This window comes from Pantherophis guttatus, chromosome 12 (assembly GCF_059756535.1).
Source record: "Pantherophis guttatus breed Tessera chromosome 12, ASM5975653v1, whole genome shotgun sequence".
In the NCBI taxonomy this organism is placed as follows: domain Eukaryota; kingdom Metazoa; phylum Chordata; class Lepidosauria; order Squamata; family Colubridae; genus Pantherophis; species Pantherophis guttatus.
In genome coordinates, this window is record NC_142074.1 from 24,932,211 (window position 1) to 24,950,491 (window position 18,281).

At 46.4% G+C, this 18,281-nt stretch overlaps 1 protein-coding gene across 3 annotated transcripts in view; it reads left to right on the forward strand.

Annotated features, from left to right (window-relative positions):
* Window positions 1-16,021, forward strand: part of ARHGEF6 (Rac/Cdc42 guanine nucleotide exchange factor 6) — a 42,537-nt gene extending 26,516 nt beyond the window's left edge. For all 3 annotated transcript variants that reach the window (XM_034441623.3, XM_060683904.2, XM_034441625.3), the window contains 11 exons: window positions 1,373-1,519; window positions 1,732-1,818; window positions 3,041-3,119; window positions 4,307-4,446; window positions 5,035-5,160; window positions 7,321-7,341; window positions 8,035-8,128; window positions 9,006-9,095; window positions 12,242-12,341; window positions 13,598-13,652; window positions 15,357-16,021. In XM_034441623.3, the coding sequence (XP_034297514.2) occupies window positions 1,373-1,519; window positions 1,732-1,818; window positions 3,041-3,119; window positions 4,307-4,446; window positions 5,035-5,160; window positions 7,321-7,341; window positions 8,035-8,128; window positions 9,006-9,095; window positions 12,242-12,341; window positions 13,598-13,652; window positions 15,357-15,497 (1,080 nt within the window). In that variant the 3' untranslated portion in view covers window positions 15,498-16,021. The remainder of the gene's footprint in view (window positions 1-1,372; window positions 1,520-1,731; window positions 1,819-3,040; window positions 3,120-4,306; window positions 4,447-5,034; window positions 5,161-7,320; window positions 7,342-8,034; window positions 8,129-9,005; window positions 9,096-12,241; window positions 12,342-13,597; window positions 13,653-15,356) is intronic.
* Window positions 16,022-18,281: the final 2,260 nt, after the last annotated feature.

The following is an 18,281-nucleotide window of genomic DNA, read 5'->3' on the forward strand; positions in this document are numbered from 1 at the left end:
AATAGCCCTCAAGGAGGCACTGTTGTCCAAAGCAAGATTTCAAATGTGGTTTTCATATTTTTTTTTGAGAAAGTGATTTTATTTTATTTTCTGTTGTTCTCCTTGTAAGGCCGGAAATACAAAAATCAGCTTTTTTTTTCTCCTCCTCCATTAAGGAGGGACATTTTTGGGTGAGAGAGGGAGAACTGAGGCCAAGGAAGTAGGGAGGAAAAAAATATTTGTGAAAGCAGCATAAAGAATCATTGAAATGGAAGCGTGGAGGAAGCTGTAGCTCTTGACTTGAAAGCATCCGGGATCCAATGTTTTCCCTGATGAGCCGAACTCATGAAAATGATAGCAGAGATCTGAAATAAGATTCGAATCGGGGGTGAAATCCAGCAGGTTCGGACAGGTTCTGGAGAACCGGTAGCGGAAATTTTGAGCAGTTCGGAGAACCGGTAGCGGAGAACTGGCAAATACCACCTCTGGCTGGCCCCAGAGTAGGGTGGGAATAGAGATTTTGCAATATCCTTCCCCAGGAGTCGGATGGGAATGGAGATTTTGTAATATCCTTCCCCAGGAGTGGGGTGGGAATGGAGGTTTTGCAGTATCCTTCCCCTGCCATGCCCACCAAGCCACACCCACAGAACCGGTAGTAAAAAAAATTGGATTTCACCACTGATTCAAATGTGTATCCAGGTAGTTTCCCAGTCGTTAAGCAAATCACAAGGTTATTCATCAAATCCGACATCTTCCATTGACTTCGCTTGTTGGAAGCATTGTGGTGGGAAGGTTGCAAATGGCAATGATTTGACCTCTGGACTGTCACAAATACCTATGCCAGTGGCCAAGTGTCCAAAGTTTTGACCATGTGGACCTTGAGGATTCTGTGATGGTCATACACGCGAGGACCAGTGGGTTGTAAGCAGGGGTGGGCTTCAAAAAGTTTATAAGAGGTTCTCTGCCCAATTGCTGGGTGGGCGTGGCAATGATGGGTGTGGCCTAGTCGGCCTCCTGCACCACGGCGGGGGGTTTGCCCTCTCCAGTCTCTGGAGGCTTTCCTTGAGCCTCCAGGAGGGTGAAAATGGCCTCCCCAGGCTCCAGAAGCCCTCTGGAGGCCAGAAACAGGCTCATTTCTGGCCTTCCTGAACTTCCGGTAGACCTGATTTTCACCCTCCCTGAGCTTCCGTGCGCGCCCTGCACTTACCTGCATCCAAAAGAGCTGTGTGGGAACTCCAGGGAGGGGCATGGCGGGGCGGGGTGGGCGGGGCCAGCCAGGAGTGGGATTTGGGTATTCTCCGAACTGCATAGAATCTTAGCTAGAGATTCTCCCGAACCCCTGAGAACTTGGTCTTCTCTATGATCCTCCTTGTAACCCAAGCTTTGTTGACAGTCCCAATGTCAAGAGATGAGAAAGAGGAAGCAGCTAGAACTGCAGATCCTTTCAGAAACCATCCAAGGTTGGGAAGGAGAAGACATCCGATCCATGGGCAGCGTCCTTTACATGTCCCAAACAATGGTCCAACATGGAGGGAATGAGGTGAGAACCACGAGAACCAGATGTTCTTTTCATGGTGTTCCCTTGTCCTCTTCTTGGTTCCACCAACGTGGGGCCTACAGAAGCTCTATATATGAAGAGGTTTCCAGTCTTGGTTACCACACACATTGTGAGCATCAAGAGACCGGGAGGGATGGCAGAAATTGTGTTTTCTATCATTGTTCATGCAAGGTGCCTCTCTTCCTTTATTCCAGGAGAAAGAGGAAAGATATCTCATGTTGTTTCCAAGCGTTCTGCTGATGCTCTCAGCCAGTCCTTGTATGAGTGGATTTATGTATAAGGTGAGTGGGATGTATTTTCTTCTTCTCCTCTTCCTCCTCCTCCTCTTCTTCTTCTCTTCATCCTCCTCCTCCTCCTTTTCTTCTTCTTCTTCTTTTTCTTCTCCTCCTTTTCTTCTTTTTCTTTTTCTTCTTCTTTTTCTTCTTCTTCTCCTCCTCCTCCTCCTCCTCTTCTACTTCTTCTTCTTCTTCTTCTCTTCATTCTCCTCCTCCTCCTTTTCTTCTTCTTCTTTTCTTCTCTTCCTCCTCCCCTCCTCTTCCTCCTCCTCCTCCTCTTCTTCTTCTTCTTCTTCTCTTCATTCTCCTCCCCTCCTCCTCTTCCTCCTCCTCCTCCTCCTCCTCTTCCTCTTCCTCTTCCTCTTCTTCTTCATCTTCCATATCCATCATTGGACGTTGGTGATCATGTTGGCGATCCCATTTTTATCAACAGCCGCACGAAAAAGGGCTGCTGAGTTTTGTCCAAACCTGTCCCTTAGATTTTGAAGCCATGATGGTCTTCTTCTTCTGCCTGGATCTCGTTTCCCTCCAATCTTTTCCTGGAGAATTAAGGGAAGGATGCCGTATTTTTCCGTGTGTCGCATCACATGTCCGAAATACTTTACTAATACTTTCTAACTTTAGCTTTTTTATAGTTCTGATGATTTCTCTTGGCTTATCACCTCCTCATTTCTGATTTTGTCAACCCAGCTTATACACAGGGGTGGGCTTCAAAAATTTTAGCAAGGGGTCTTCTGCCTGTTTGCTGTGTGGGCGTGGCCATGGTGGGCATGGCCTCGTTGGCCTCCTGCACCATGGTGGGGGGGGCAGTTTTGCCCTCCCCAGGCTCCGGAGGCTTTCCTTAAGCCTCCGGGAGGGTGAAAACGGCCTTCCCAAGCTCCGGAGGCCCTCTGGAGGCTGGAAACAGGCCCATTTCTGGCCTTCCGGAACTTCCAGTTGGCCCATTTTTTGCCCTCCCCAAGCCTCCGTCTGTGCCCTGCATTTACCTGCATCCAAAACGGGCCGCGTGGGGACTCCTGGGAGGGGCGGAGAGGGATGGGCGGGGCCAGCCAGGAGTGGAATTTGGGGGCACAGAATCCCTGTATAAATCCCACACCTGAATTAGTTCAGGGTAATGGTGCAGATTTAAGCTACAAATCATGGTTTTATTTTATTTTTTGAATCTTGCTCAAGATTGCTCGGAATAATTTTCATATCATATTTTTTCCCCCTCTTTCTGGGGGAGCAGGGGAGACTCCCTTTAATAGGAATGCTGGTATCCAAATTAGAAGATCTGGAAGGAAATGATCACGCTTTTGATATCTCAGGTCAGTGTTCTTAGATTCTTCTCCTTCTTGTGCCATATCTATCATTGGGCGTTGGCGATCATGTTCTTAGATTAACTGTATCAATTATGATAAAGATATCATCCCGTGTTTGGTACAAACCAGTACTTATGAAACTAAGATTAGAAACTGATGAGTGTCCAAGAGAATCTATTAATAATCATGTTATTTATACTTAATAAATGTTATTAGTCCCCTATAAAAGTTTCATTAGGCCATCCTTAGAACACTGAGCTTGATTGAGCTTGATAGGCAATTGATGAAGGACAAAAAACCTACAGAGGACAAAGGTGTGCCAGGCCAGTCCGCCATGTTTTTCTACCTTAGCCACTCTAACATGTCTTCCCTTCAATTCCCAGAATTCCCAAAGCAGCTATGCCAGCAGGGGAATTCTGGGAGTTGAAGTCCATACGTCTTAGAGTTTGCCAAGATTGAGAAAAATGATTTATGGAGTCATGGTTGATGAGGGTTGGTTCCAGGGGTGAAATGCTACCGGTTCGAGCCGGTTTGCCCGAACCGGTAGTAAAAAATGCTGCTGGTTCGCCGAACCTGTAGTAAAAAATGTAAAAAAAAAACAGTTCTGACGATCAGCTGGAACTTTTTTAAAAAACTTTTTTAGCATTTTTTTACTACCAGTTCTCTGGTGTTTGGCTCGTGTTTGGTGTGCAGTGTGCATGAACACTCAGCGTGCAACTAAACCGGTTCAGATTTCACCACTGGTTGGTTCTGATCAAAGTCCCTTCTAGTCTAGACTGGCAATTGGATACCTTGGGGAAGTCCAAAAGCATGATGTGAAGGTTAGTCCACTTTTCTTCCTTCACAGGAAGCTAACCCTCAGCAGTGAATTACTTCCACACTTGGAGGTGGTATCTCACCACCCTGAGACCCTTCTAAATTTATCCTGCTGGATTTATCTAATTACGTCTTCCTTAATCTGGCTCCTATTCGATGATGCAGGCTATAATTTTGAGGATTTCTATAGGGCTGATGAGGGCTGGCAATTCGGGGAAATAAAATCTAAACCATCTGGAAGGTTTGAAGATTGGTGAAGGGCAACCTCGTTGCAAGAAGCCCACTTATATCGGCACTAACTCCCTTTTGCTCTTCTTTCTGTCCCACGTTTTGAACCCGTCTTCAGTCAAGTAACCTGGTTTGTCTTCTTCTGGCAGGGAGCATGGGAGACCGGCTGACGGTACATTGCGGTAGCAGCCAAGATTTGCACGAATGGCTCGACCACCTCCAAAGGTTGACCAGAGGGTCCACTTTCAGTGGTACCCTCTCAAAAACCCAATCTTGGGGCTCCCATTCGGTGAGTAACTCCACAACTAAATCAAGCTGAGATTCCAAGCAAAGGTGGAAACTTCTTTTTTGCAAGTCATGCCCATATCCACTTTGACTCTAATCTTAGGGGACCATAGAAGAAGAAGAAAATGTCCCGTTTTCCTTCTTTCCGTTCTTTCAAGGGGGCCCCATCCATCTCTCTAGGGTTAAAGTAAAGGTCAAGGTTCCCCTCGCACATATGTGCTAGTCGTTCCTGACTCTAGGGGGCGGTGCTCATCTCCATTTCAAAGCCGAAGAGCCAGCGCTGTCCGAAGATGTCTCCGTGGTCATGTGGCCGGCATGACTCAACGCCAAAGGCGCACGGAATGCTGTTCCCTTCCCACCAAAGGTGGTCCCTATTTTGAGAGGGGAAAATTAGAATGTTTTGCTGTCATGTTGCGGTGGTTTGATCCAAAGGTGCCACCAATGGGGAGGCCATTAATGGTGCTACCTGAAAACCACGAGCTGAATGTTCCTCACCTGTTCTAAGGGATGACGTCCTCGTTGAGGAGCTCTGAGGTGATCAGACAGTTGACATTAAGAAACTCAGTGGATTGTTGTTGTTGTTTTTAATCAGACTTTTAGCTCTACTGGACAATTCCGTGGCCCACTGGAACCACCCCAGATCCTCAAACCCTGGACCTTGAGTTGCCTCCGCCCAGCACCTCCTCTCAGGCCCTCAGTGGCCCTCAGCTATAAAGAGGTAATGTCATGTGGCCTTTGCACGAGAGTCTCTCTTGTGCTTCTTCATGGCAATTTGATGTCATGAATCCTTAATTCTGTGATGACACATTCCAGGTTGAGCAACAGGCCATCACATGGGTGGAAATGTAGCCACAGAGAACCACAAGTTCCCACAGAGTAGAGGAAAAACACACATAAATCCTACGAAGAAGTAAGAAAATAGATACTATACCTTTACAGGGAGGATACATGAGATGTGCGTGAGGCTTACTGATGAAGGCTAACGAGCTAGAAATAGATCTATATAAGTCTCTCACCTGGCAGCAGGAACTTGCTGGTTGCCAGAAAGGAAAAAAGCCCAGAATCGAGTGGATGTGATTCTACTGAGCTAGGGCTGCAGAAAAACCTTGGTTACGTAGGAAAAACCTGGCTAGAGGAAAAACACATATATATGTATATATATATATATTTGTTTTTGTGACTCATTTTCTGCACAAATCAAATCAAGATGAGATTTACTTCTGTTGGCCTCTTCTTTTCACCTGATGCATATCACAGAAGGGAAAATACCTTTATTCCCCCACCCCACTGACATTTCTCGTACTCAACTCAACTCTTTTAGTTCTGGTCCTCTGTGGGATTTCTGGAGATGATCTTCTCAAGGAGGTCTCCTCTGAAGGAAGTCAACGTGAAGAACGTCGGAACTCAACCTTTGAAAGTCACTTGGATGTTAGGTTAGGCAGTGTTGTGGCCTGCCAGTGGCCAGCAAAACTGGCAGCAGATTCGGACAGTGAGGAGGTTGGGGAGGAAGGTGGACCAGTCGTGGAGTCTGGGGAAGGCTCGAATGAGGGCTCTGAGTTGGAGGCAGAGAGGGGGCCAAGGCCATCTGGTAATTCTTTGCTGCTTCCGGAGTCTCCGGAGTCTCCGGAGTCTGACATCAGCGAGGCAGAAGAACAGCGTGATCCTGTTCCCAGTGTACGCATGTGCAGAACTGCCAGGAGACAGGAACAATTAAGGAAACAGGGTCGACTTGGGAGTAAGGCTTGGAGTTGATTGGCCCCTCCCATAAGACGTAAAAGAGGAGCAAACGGGACGTGAGCTTTTGCAGGAAGCAATTAGTTCATCTGGTCAGTAAAAACTCTGGAAAAGTTCTGTTTGACTCTGTGCTAAGTTTGGCCTTGCCCTGCGTGTGGCAATTAGTTCTCTGGCAGCATTCCAAGGGAGATAAGTTGGGTGTTTATAAATACTCCCCTGAAAGACTGTTTGAGAAGCCTTTCGGACTGGGAATGACAATAATTCACTGCCGTATGAATAAAAGAGGTTTGCCAGGACTAAGATTGTGCTATATACTTTCTAAAGAAGCCTAGGTCAGAACAGGCAGGATTGTCGTAAGAGATGAGAACGTCCCAGAAGGATCCTGAAGTACAGTTTACAAATCTGATATTTGGGGGGAGTGTCCCAGCCCATTGCTCCCCACAAAAACTCATGCGGGGAAGAGGCAGAGTCTGATAATCAATGTGACAAAACGTGGATTAGTGATCTAACCTTTCCTTTTCTCCTCCTCCTCTTCCTCTACGATGAGGAAGCAGGACGAATGGGTTCTTCGAATCGGAGAACCCAACCCACTGCCTCACACGGAACAATACAGGCAGTCCTTAATTTACAACCATTCATTTAGCGACCATTCAAAGCTAAATACAACGGCACTGAAAAAAGCGACATGACGGTTCCAGCGTCCCCACGGTCACGTGATGAAAATTTGGACGTTTGGCGACTGGTTCGTATTTATGACGGTTACGGTGGTCCCCTTTTGTGACCGTCTGATGAGCAGCATTGATGGAGGAAGCCAGATCCAGAATAACCGTGTCACTAATTGAACAACTGCAGTGATTCACTTAACCATTGTAGCAAAAACGGTTGTAAAACGGGGCAAAATTCACTTAATCAATTATCTCCCTTAACAACAGAAATTTGGGGGCTCAATTGTGGACTATCTGTATAGTCAGAAGATTCCTTTTTGAGTTCAAAAGCTAGAGGAGAATAAACCCTAAATCTTCCTGTGATTTATTTTGATTGGGAATATCATAAGTTTTAAAAGTACATTCTTTAAGGCGGTGGTTTGATGGCCATGTTCCTCTTTTCATGCTCACCTTTTCTTTCTTTTCATGCTCCTTCCCAGCGGATGTCCTACATCTTAAAGGTAAGCCGAGGAACCTCTCCACGACATGTTCTTTTGCAACGGGATGTATTGATGTGTTTTAATGCACAAGCAGGGTTTTCCCCCTGCAGTGACAAGTTTCTGCACTGGGTCTGAGGTCACATTTTCCCAAGAGCTCATTTTCAGTGCTGTTATGTTTGGGCAATCCGGCTACAGGCACATTTAGTAAAACAGAGATGTGCTTTAAGGCAGCCTCTGACTCAGGGTTTATTGATTCGGGCAACCGATTGCCCTTGTACAAAACCAATGGCTGACTCACAAGGTCACAATGATAAAAATCCTTTCACAACTATTGTATTTGCTTGCTAGAGCCTTCCATGCTGAACTTCAAGGCATTGTATTTATGGGATGGTCAATCGCCCACCGCCTCACATGGAAAAGATGCAACTTCCTTATTGTTGGTAGCTGGGCCAATGGCTCAGAAGAAGAAGGATGTTGAGTGTGGTGGGCCAACTCAATTCACGGCTACCAGATTAGCCCAATCTGCCTTTGTGTCGTGTGTCCAAACATGTCACCTATCAGTACAATTGCTCGGCCCTCGTGTATTTACTCCGCAAACTCATAACTATTTGAGTTCGGTCTTCGGTTCGTCAGTGGAAGCTTAGATGCATCATGAGTGAAGGTTTTGTGTTTCCACCTGGGACATAATCCTAATCGATGGTTCTCTGTCTATAGGACGCCAGCAAGAGTCCAAAGACGATGAAAAAGTTCCTGCCCAAAAGAAAAACGGAGAGGAAGCCATCGGATGAGGAATTTGTGATTAGAAAAAGTAAGTTGGCTGTGTGGTTCCTTTCTGTAATTGATTTTTGTGTGTGTGGATGTAAGGTAGAACATCCAGATGTTCATCCATTGTTTAAGACACCTTCTGTAGTGTTTTATGAAGTTGCACGTCTCTGCTAAAGGAGAGGCAAGATCGCCTCCTAGGAAAGTCATCCTTGAAGAGTTTAGTCTACGGTAATTTCTAAATCAGGAGAACGATTTGCCCCAGGAGATACGAAGGATATCGGATCTCCGGGTTTTTCGCCGTGCCCTGAAAACTTTTCTTTTCCATCAAGCAGGGCTGGTGTGAACCCCCTCCCCCTTTTTTTAGTCTTTTTTAGCTTTTTAGTTTTTAAATTGTCATTGGGTTTTAATTGAATTGTTTTAAATTTGGGCCAGCTATGTACTTCTTTTAATAATTTTAAATTTTGTATTGGTATGTGTTTTAGTTTAGCACTGCCCTGAGTCCACTAGGAGAAGGGCAGTATACAAATTGAATAAAATAAATAAAATAAAATAAATAATATTTCCAGTCAATCTTCTATTAGTCAGGCCCCACTTCTAGTACTGGATCCAGTTTTGTTGTTGTTAGTTGCGAAGTCGTGTCCAACCCATCACAACCCCATGGCCTTCCTGTCCTCTACCATCCTCTGGAGTCCATTGAAGCTCACGCCGACTGCTTCAGTGGCTCCATCCAGCCACCTCCTTCTCTGCCGTCCCCTTCTTCTTCTTTTGCCCTCCATCGTTCCCAGCATTAGGCTCTTCTCCGGGGAGTCCTTCCTTCTCATTAGGGATTCTGGGAGTTGAAATCCACAATTCTTAAGGTTGCCCAGTTTGGAGACCCTTGTCAATCCAGAGTCTGTCCTTAACGCTCATTTGATTTCCAGGCACGGTTGCCTTAGAGGAAGATGCTCAGATCCTGAAGGTGATTGAGGCATACTGCGCGGGGGCGAGTCTGCAGCAGAATGTCACTTCCGGTGAGTGGTTTGAAGCCGAACCAGGTTGCTCGCAGGGGGTTGAAGATCACGGTTGATGGTCTCATGTGTCAGGCCAAGCGTAGGACGCGCCTACAATACCTGGTGTTTGAAATCAGAGAAAGCTGCGATTTCTTTCCCCCACTTTTTCCAGAGCTGTGCTGGCTGGGCAATTCTGGGAAATGAAGTCCACCCATCTTTTTTTTAAAATTTGATTTATATGCCGCCCTTCTCCAGAGACTCAGGGCCGCTTACAATGCATTAAGCAATAGCCTTCATCCTTTTTTTTGTATATTTATACAAAGTCAGCTTATTGCCCCCACAAACTGGGTCCTCAATTTACCTACCTTAGAAAGGATGGAAGGCTGAGTCAACCTCGAGCCTTGGCGAGATTCGAACCTGCAGTAATTGCAGGCAGCTGGTCTTAATAACCAGCTTAATAACAGGGTGCCTTAGACCACTGTACTACCAAGGCTCTTTTTTTAAAACTTTTTCTTAAAGTCTGTAGCGATTCTCAGCTATCCAGATCATGGATAACGTTTGCAAGGACGTTCGTTTCTTGGATGAGAAGCGAAACGTCTTCAAAAACAGCAAAAAACAAGGAAGTCCAGTTGGCTCTTGAAAAAAAGCACCTTTGGGACACCCGTCTTAAAGTCGCTTTAAGGTGGAGGAACATGGATTCGAGATGATCTGAGCCTTTCTCTCGGACCAAGGGAGGCAGAAGCAGAAAATTCATTCCACCTCTGTTCATTCTCTCTCTTACCAATAAAGGAGAATATTTGTAGTATAGGGTTGAAACAGGAGCCCTACGTGCTTTCTGAGCTGGGTAGCTTTCTTGCAGAACTTTCATGACCCAACTAGGTAACACCATCAGTGCTAGGAGGGACGGAGGGGAGGGGAGGAGGAGGAGAGGAGGAGGAGAAGGACTTTGGAGTCCTTGGTGCTCTCTGAGCTGAGGGGTTTTCTTGCAGAGGTTTCATGACCCAACTAGATAACCTCGTCAATTAACTCTCCTTCTCTTTGACATCGAGCAATAGCAATAGCGCTTAAATTTATATACTGCCCCATAATAATTTACAGCACTGTGGGTGGTTTTACCGTGTCAGCATCTTGCCCACCCCCGCTACAATCTGGGTCCTCATTTTACGACCTCGGAAGGACGGAAGGACGAGTCAACTTTGAAGCTTGTCAAGATCGAACTCCAGGCAGTGGGTAGAGTCGGCCTGCCATACTGGATTCTAAGCCCCTGGGGGAGTTTCCACATTTCTCCTCGCTGTGTCTTCGATCAAATGTGAATTATTATTTTTTTGCCCACCAAAATTATTATCCCAGGGAGGAAAAAAGGCCTTTTTTCCTAGGTTGAATGTAAAGCCACCTCCCATCGGATCATTTCTAACACGGGTAGTCCTCGACTTACAACAATCCATTTAGTGACCGTTCGAACGGTCCCTGAAAAAAAGTGACATGACCCTATTTCACACTTACGACCATTGCAACATGCCCGGGGTCGCCTGGTCAAAATTCAGACGCTTGGCAACTGACTCGTATTTATGACGGTCCTGGGGGGGGGATCAGGCAATTCCCCTTTTTGCAACCTCCCGACAAGCCAAGTTCAACAGGGAAGCCAGATTCACTGAACGACCGGTTGACCCAACCACAGAGATTTGCTTAACAAACGTGGCGAGGAGAGTTGTAAAACGGGGCGAAACTCGCTGGAAACAAACGTCTCACTTAGCGACGTAAATGTTGGGCTCGGTGGCGGTCGTAAGTCGAGGACCAGCTGGTTTTGCTTCCTCCTCTCGGAAAAGGGAATAGACAAATCTAGCCTAGCGCGGATGAGTCAAACCCGCGGCCTTTGAAATAAAGCTGACTTTTGAGATGGCGAGATGAAAGTAAAGGAAATTGCGAGAAGTTTGCAACGAGATGCAACTTTTGTCCTCGGTTCCTACTTATCCTCCCGAGATGCTAATCTCCCAAGACACCCGTCACTCTGGGGCTTTTATCATTCAATCTGCTGCGCGTTTCAGAAAAGAAAAGAAACAGCCTGGCGGTTTTCTATAAATATATCTAATTTTGCTTCTTCTGAAGCCACGAATAGAAACACGAGTCTCGTATCGGTGGCACTGAGGTGGCAGCGATAAATCAGTGCGTCTCAGCCTGGGGGGGGGGCGGTTTGCAGGTTGTCTGTGACATTTTATTATTTTATTTTTTTACTTAGTTATACCCCAGTTTTTATTATTTTTACAATAACTCAAGGCGGGGAACGTTTCCTACGTGCTTTCCTCCTGCTGTTTTCCCCAGAAAAACGTTCCTGTGAGGTGGGTTTGGGCCGAGAGAGAGGGGCTGGCCCGAAGTCAACCAGCTGGTTTTCATGTCTAAGACGAGACTAGAACTCACAGTCTCCTGGTTATTGGCCCAAAGTCACCCAACAGTCTTTTGTGCCTAAGGTGGGACTAGAATTCACCATCTCCTAGTGATTGGTCCAAGGTCAGTCAGCCCTCTATGATGCCTTAAGGTGGGACTAGAACTCCCAAAGTCACCCAGCTGGCTTTCATGCTAAGGCAGGATTAGAACTCATCATCTCCTGGTGATTGGCCCAAAGACATTCAACAGTCTTTTGTGCCTGAGATGGGACTAGAATTCACCATCTCCTAGTAATTGGTCCAAGGTCAGTCAGCCCTCTATGATGCCTGAATGTGGGACTAGAACTCCCAAAGTCACCCAGTGGCTTTCACGCTAAAGCAGGATTAGAACTCATCATCTCCTAGTGATTGGCCCAAAGACATTCAACAGTCTTTTGTGCCTGAGATGGGACTAGAACTCCCAAAGTCACCTACCTGGCTTTCACGCTAAGGCAGGATTAGAACTCATCATCTCCTGGTGATTGGCCCCCAAGTCACCCAACCATCTTTTGTGCCGAAGGTGAGACTAGAACTCTCCATTTCCTGGTGATTGGCCCATAGTCACCCAGTCAGCTTTAACGCCTAAGGTGAGACTAGAACTCACCATCTCCCAGTCTCTAGCCTGGTTGCCTTCACCACTCGAACAAACTGGCCTCAGCCTTGTGGAGGCAAAGTTGCATCCTAACCTCTCGGTTCTCGGGCGCACCAAATGAAGCCGTCCCCTGAATTGTCCACTCTCTTCCTCAGGGTCCCGCAAAGATTCAGTCCCCCAGGTTCTACTTCCGGAAGAGGAGAAACTAATCATCGAGGAAGTGCGGAGCAACGGGCAGACCGTGGCCGAGGAGAAGTGAGTGAGACCACGAGCCGAACCCATGAAAAAGCTGCAGCGAAACCTAGTGGGGGGAAATTCTCCTTTCAGCTCCATTCCTCCTTGAGGTTTCTTTGAAGGCTTCCTTCCCTCATATTGAGTCTTCTGCTGACGACCCAACCATGAACCCCAACGTTTTAGGGTTCTTAGGAAGTCTTCTAGGGCCGAGGTGACCCACCTCAACGTCTTATCATGAAGGGGGTGCAAGAGACACAACGGGAGCCCATGCAGGCAAGATGGTGTCACCCTTGTAGGTGCCGATGGGGTGTCCTTCACACCCCACCTCTGGTTTTCCTTCTCTTTGCTGGTTGGAACGGTGCTTTTTTTCCCTGTTGGCAGAAAATTGTGCGGCCAAGTTTTGGCAATGGGGGTGTGGGGGTCCCCGCATCCAGAGCCAAGTCAGATAGGGAAGGCTTAGGAGCCCTTTGTTGTTGTTGGGGGGATCCCTCAGGGCCACAGCCCCTCAAAGGAAGAGAAAGAGTTTTGTGACCGTGAACAAGTTGGCGGTCAGGAAAATGGTTCTCCTTCATGATTAGAATAAGATAGAGTTGGAAGGGACCTTGGAGGTCTTCTAGTCCAACCCCCTGCTTAGGCAGGAAACCCTACACCACTTCAGACAAATTGTTATCCAACATCTTCTTCAAAACTTCCAGTGTTGGAGGGTTCACAACTTCTGGAGGCAAGTTGTTCCACTGGTTAATTGTTCTCACTGCCAGGAAATTTCTCCTTAGTTCTAAGTTGCTTCTCTCCTTGATTAGTTTCCACCCATTGCTTCTTGTTTTGCCTTCTTTTTGCCCAAAAGCCAGTGCTACTGCTGGCTGGGGGATTCTGGGAGTTGAACTCCACCCATCTTCAAGCTACCAAGGTTGAGAAACACAGATTTAGTGACTGAATGGGATAAAACTCACTTAACAAGGGTCTCACTTAGCAACAGAAACTCTGGGCTCAGTTGTGGCCATAAGTGAAGGACCACCTGTACTTTTAAGAGGAAAGCTGAAAACCACTGAAATGAAACATAAACCTAAAAATGAAAAGCCTTTGAAACATTAAAAGAATAGATCGCCGCGGTACAACGTTCTAAAAATGAAAAAGTGAAAAGTGAAAGAAGTCTTTCATGTCTCGTGCTGATGGATTCTCATCATCATCATCATCATCATTATTATTATTATTATTATTATTATTATTATTATTATTATTATTATTATTTATTTTGGCCTTTTTCTGCTGTTTTCTAGGAGTCTCGTGGATACCGTCTACGCGCTAAAAGATGAAGTCAAAGAACTGAAGCAGGTAATCCAAAATAATTGCACCAGGCCATAAACAGTTTTGCAAAACAAAAAGATTGCAGATTTCAGTTGTGGCCTCCATAATCCAGTCTACTGACTTCTTTAAAAAAAAAAGAAGATTGAATTTAGAATTTAGAATAACTTAACTGTCACTTTGAATGTACACTAAGCGGCATACATTAAAATGAAATTTCGTTGCATACAGCTCTCAAAGGTTCACCACCTCCAATAGACACTACACGAAATGACAAAAAAAATACAAAATTACGCCTATAACCCACATATATTATATGACACAGAGAAACAATACAGTCTAGTTCGGATGTATAACATGTGCATGGCGAGAAAAACGAATCTTGCGAGGTTTTGGATTGGGTTTCTAGTCCTCATGAACCGGGTGGAAAACGTGCCATCGGTTAATTGTTGCATGAGGGGGAAAGAGTGTGGTGACTGGCTTGGATGCCAATTCTTATTCAGTCGTGGATTTGGCTACTTTTTGGGCTTGGTCTACCATTGCGGTGGTGTTGAGAAGTGTAAAACATGAGGAAGTGCTTCTATCCGGAGCATTTTGAGGGTTGATTTCTGGAGACTTTCCCTGTTCCTGGAAGGGTCTTCAGCCTGGGGGGGAGGGGGGAGGGTGTTGTGGCCCGTCAGTGGCCTGTGCAGATTGTAGCTAATTCCGACAGCGAGGAGGCTGGTGTGGTGTTGTGCTGGAGGTTGGAGAAGATGTGGTGCCAGAGGCAAGGATTCAGCCAGGGCCTTCAGAACCTCCAGAAGCTCCTTTAAGTGAAGAGGATGAAGAGGAGGAGCCTCTTCTCAATGCACGGGCGCACAGAGCTGCCAAAAGGCAGGAGTGGCTCCTCAGGAGGAGGTCTCCTCGAGAGTAAGGCTTGGGGCTAATTGGCCACTCCCTTAGCCTATTTAAGGAGGAACGCCGACTGAAGCAATTCGTAGGGAACAACTTTAGTTCACTCTCCTTCGCGTCTGGATTCTCTGCAAATTGCTTCTGGGCTTTCTGCCAACCTTAGTAAGATTGTGATTACTTTATCTTTGGTTTCTTGTAGGCTGTTAGGAAAGTTTATTAACAGCCTTTGTTTTGAAAAAGACCGAGTTACTTTAGTAAATTAAGTTTTGTACAAACTTTGTGTGTGCTGCGTTCTTTGGGATCCGTAGGTGGGGCAGAACAGAGTGGGGGGGATGTCCTGCCTAAACCCAACAGCTGGAAAACTGGTTCCCATAATTTTCCACACTCAGGTGGCCATTATGCCTACAGGATACAGGCAATTCTCAACTTACAGCCATTCGTTTAGCGAATTCAAAATTATACGGTAACTGCACTGAAAAAGTTAAACTTAAGACAAGTTGTCCACACTTGCAACTGTTACCGTGTCCGCATGGTCATTTGATCAAAATTTGGGTATTTAGCAGCTGGTTTGTATTTATTGCAATTTGCACTGTCCCAGGATTCTGGGATCACCATTGTGCTAAGGGGGGTGGCCAATCAATGTTTACTTCGTCAATGAAATAAATAAAATGGGCAACCTTCCCAGCTGCCTTCGGACAAGCCAGTGGGGGAAACCAGATTCACTTGCAGTCGTTAGGCGAGGACTGCCTGTACCCCAAACACAGTTTTACGGGAAGGAAAATCGGAGGTGTTTTAATAACGTGCGAACACGGCTCTCCTCCTTTTTCTCTTTCCCCGCTGCAGGAGAACAAACGAATGAAGCAGTGTCTGGAGGAAGAGCTGAAATCCAGGAAAGATTTAGAAAAATTGGTCCGGAGGTTATTGAAGCAAACGGACGAAAGCATCCGAGAAGAGACGGGCCGCCGTTCCTCCATGCTGGCCTGAACCCTCAAAACCCCACTCAGGAAAGTTTGCAGCCGCGTCTCTCAGGCTCCCTCGCTCTCTCGTTTGGGGAAATCATGCCTGTTTCGCTTCTTCGTTGCAGAAAAGAAAAGATAAAAAAAAAGAAAAACAAATAGCCCAACTGGGTTTTTTTTTTTTTCCCTCCCCTCGTTCAAAAAGCCCATTTTGCATGCTGCTCATGGCCGGGGAAGATTTTGCTCCAAAACGGACATCAGAAAAGTTACCAAAAAAACTTTTCCAGGACTTCTGATATCCCCCCACCTCCCCCATCTCGTCCTAAGATTATATGCTCCTGGCAAGGGATGGGTCACCACTCAGTGTGAAGTAGGTTCCTGAGTGCAAACGCAGGGAAAAAAAACAAAACCCCAAAAAAACCCGCCCGTACCGTCTTCCGTTCTCGTTTTGCTTTTACAGCGTGTTTCTTAATTTATTGAGTGGGAGGGGGAAGCAAACTTGGTTTCTTGAATTGCAAGCGAGTGAGAAGCCAAACAATCATTTGCACTTCTGTTTTGCTTGTTTTTTTTTTTTCATTTTTTTTTTCCAGGGAATCGGAGAAAACGAGTGTGAGAATTGCCGCCCTCTCCTTGAGATTGTGAGAATCCCACTCTGTGGCCTTTCTGTAGAGGATATTTATGCAATGGATCCCAGATTTCAGGGGTTTGATTCCTCTGGATTCACACCTTTTGGTTCCTTGCAAATTGAGCATGGGAAGTGTGTTCGAACGAAGAGACAGCAGCCAACGGCACGCTCGTCTCTTCCCACTGGTATAGAGTCTCCTGCTTGAGCTGGGGGTTGGACTAGAAGACCTCTGAGGTCCCTTCCATCTCTGGTTTTATGATTAACCGAGGTGGCCTGATTACAGATCCATCCTCACCTTACAACAGTTCATTTAGTGACCATTTGAAGTGACAAAACCATGGGGGGAAAAAATGACTTACGAACATTTTTCAAGTTGCCAAGCGCCCAGATTTTGATCGTGCAACCATGGGGATGTTGCAACGGTCGTAAGTGTGAGGAACGGTTGTAAGCTTAAAAAAAAAATTCAGTGCTTGTTGTAGCTTTGAACAGCCACTAAATGAAAGGGTTGTACGTCGAGTTACCTGTGTTCTGCCTTGGGCTTCCTACCGGTAGAATTATTTTTTGATCACCGCCCTGTAGCAAGAATGGAATCGACTCCGAAAAAGTCCAGTTGGAGATCATCTTTGCATTCCGGCTGTCAGCTGCTGGAGGCGCAAAGTTGCGATTGCATTTTGACAAAGGCAAAAGCTCTTTTGCTGCAACAGCGGATGCATTTTGAGTCAGCCAGGAAGGGCAAAGACAACCAGATTGCAAGATAAAGCTGAAAAAAAAAATACAAAGAGGCAAAAAGAGGCACGCAAATTGAGCGAGGGACGCATTCTTGTGTCAGCTGAGTTTGTGTGGAAGCTTGTCGCAAAGAGACAGAATGGAGATGTTCCTCTAAACCGGGGTCAGCAACCTGTGGCTCTGGAGCCGCATGTGGCTCTTTCACCCCTCGGCTGCAGCTCCGTCACTCAAAATATGGGTCACCGCCGCCAATGTGCGACACCTGCCGGCATGTGATTTATTGAGCTTTTCGACCCCCAGTAGGCCAATCATGGATAAATCCAAGAAAAGAAAAGTTTCAGAAGAAAACAGAACATTTAATTCAACTTCATATGCTTGTTTTGTGGCCACTCAAGAAATAGTCAGGCACGGGAAGGTTTTTGTGGCTCCCGGTGTTTTCTTTTCTGTGGGAAACGGGTCCAAATGGCTCTTTGAGTGTTTAAGGTTGCAGACCCCTGCCCTAGAAGGTCTCCCTCAAGTCTGCAGCTTCTCAACATCTTTTGTGAATGATCTACTGGGAACTGGGTTTTTGTTTTTTTTTCCTGGCCACGGAAGGTCTACTGTTTGCTCGTTTCAACCCACAGGGATTCACCCGGCCAGAAATTAGAAGCAGACAGAATACTGAAGAAGAAGAAGAAGGAGAAAATAATAATAGCCATTTTTGAGACTGTGAGGTCCTGTTTTCCCTGCTTCGCCACTAAAATGAAGGAAGTGCATGAGATGAATGGTAATGCTTTTTAGTTCTTGTCTGGACTTTCCTTTTTTTAAAAAATCAAAGAAGAAAAAGTATGATAGGTTTTTAAGTTCACTTGTCATCTTATAAAGGAACTTCTTGAAAGGATCAAATCAGGGATGGGCTTCAAAAATTTTAGCAAGGGGTTCTCTGCCCAGTTGCTGGGTGGGCATGGCCGCGGTGGGTGTGGCTTAGTCAGCCTTCTGCACCACCACGGGGGAAGGGTGTGTTTTTGCCCTCCCCAGGCTCCGGAGGCTTTCCTTGAGCCTCGGGGAGAGCAAAAACAGCCTCCCTGGGCTCCAGAGGCCCTCTGGAGGCCGGAAACGGGCCTGAACTTCCAGTAGTCCCATTTTTCACCCTCTCCAACCCTCCATGTGTGCCCTGCACTTACCTGCATCCAAAACGGGCCGTGTGGGGACTCCTAGGAGGGCAGGAGGTGGGTGGGCGGGGCCAGCCAGGAGTGGGATTTGGCACAGAATCTTAGCTAGAAGTTTTCACGAACCCCTACGAACCCCCAGCAGCCCACACCTGGATCAAACCATCTAGACCAGGGATGTCCAACCTTGGCAACTTTTAATACCTATGGGCTTCCAACTTCCAGCTATGCTGGCTGGGGAATTCTGGGAGTTGAAGTCCACAGATCTGAAAGTTGCCAAGGTTGGACATGGCTTCTCTATTTGGGGGGGAGT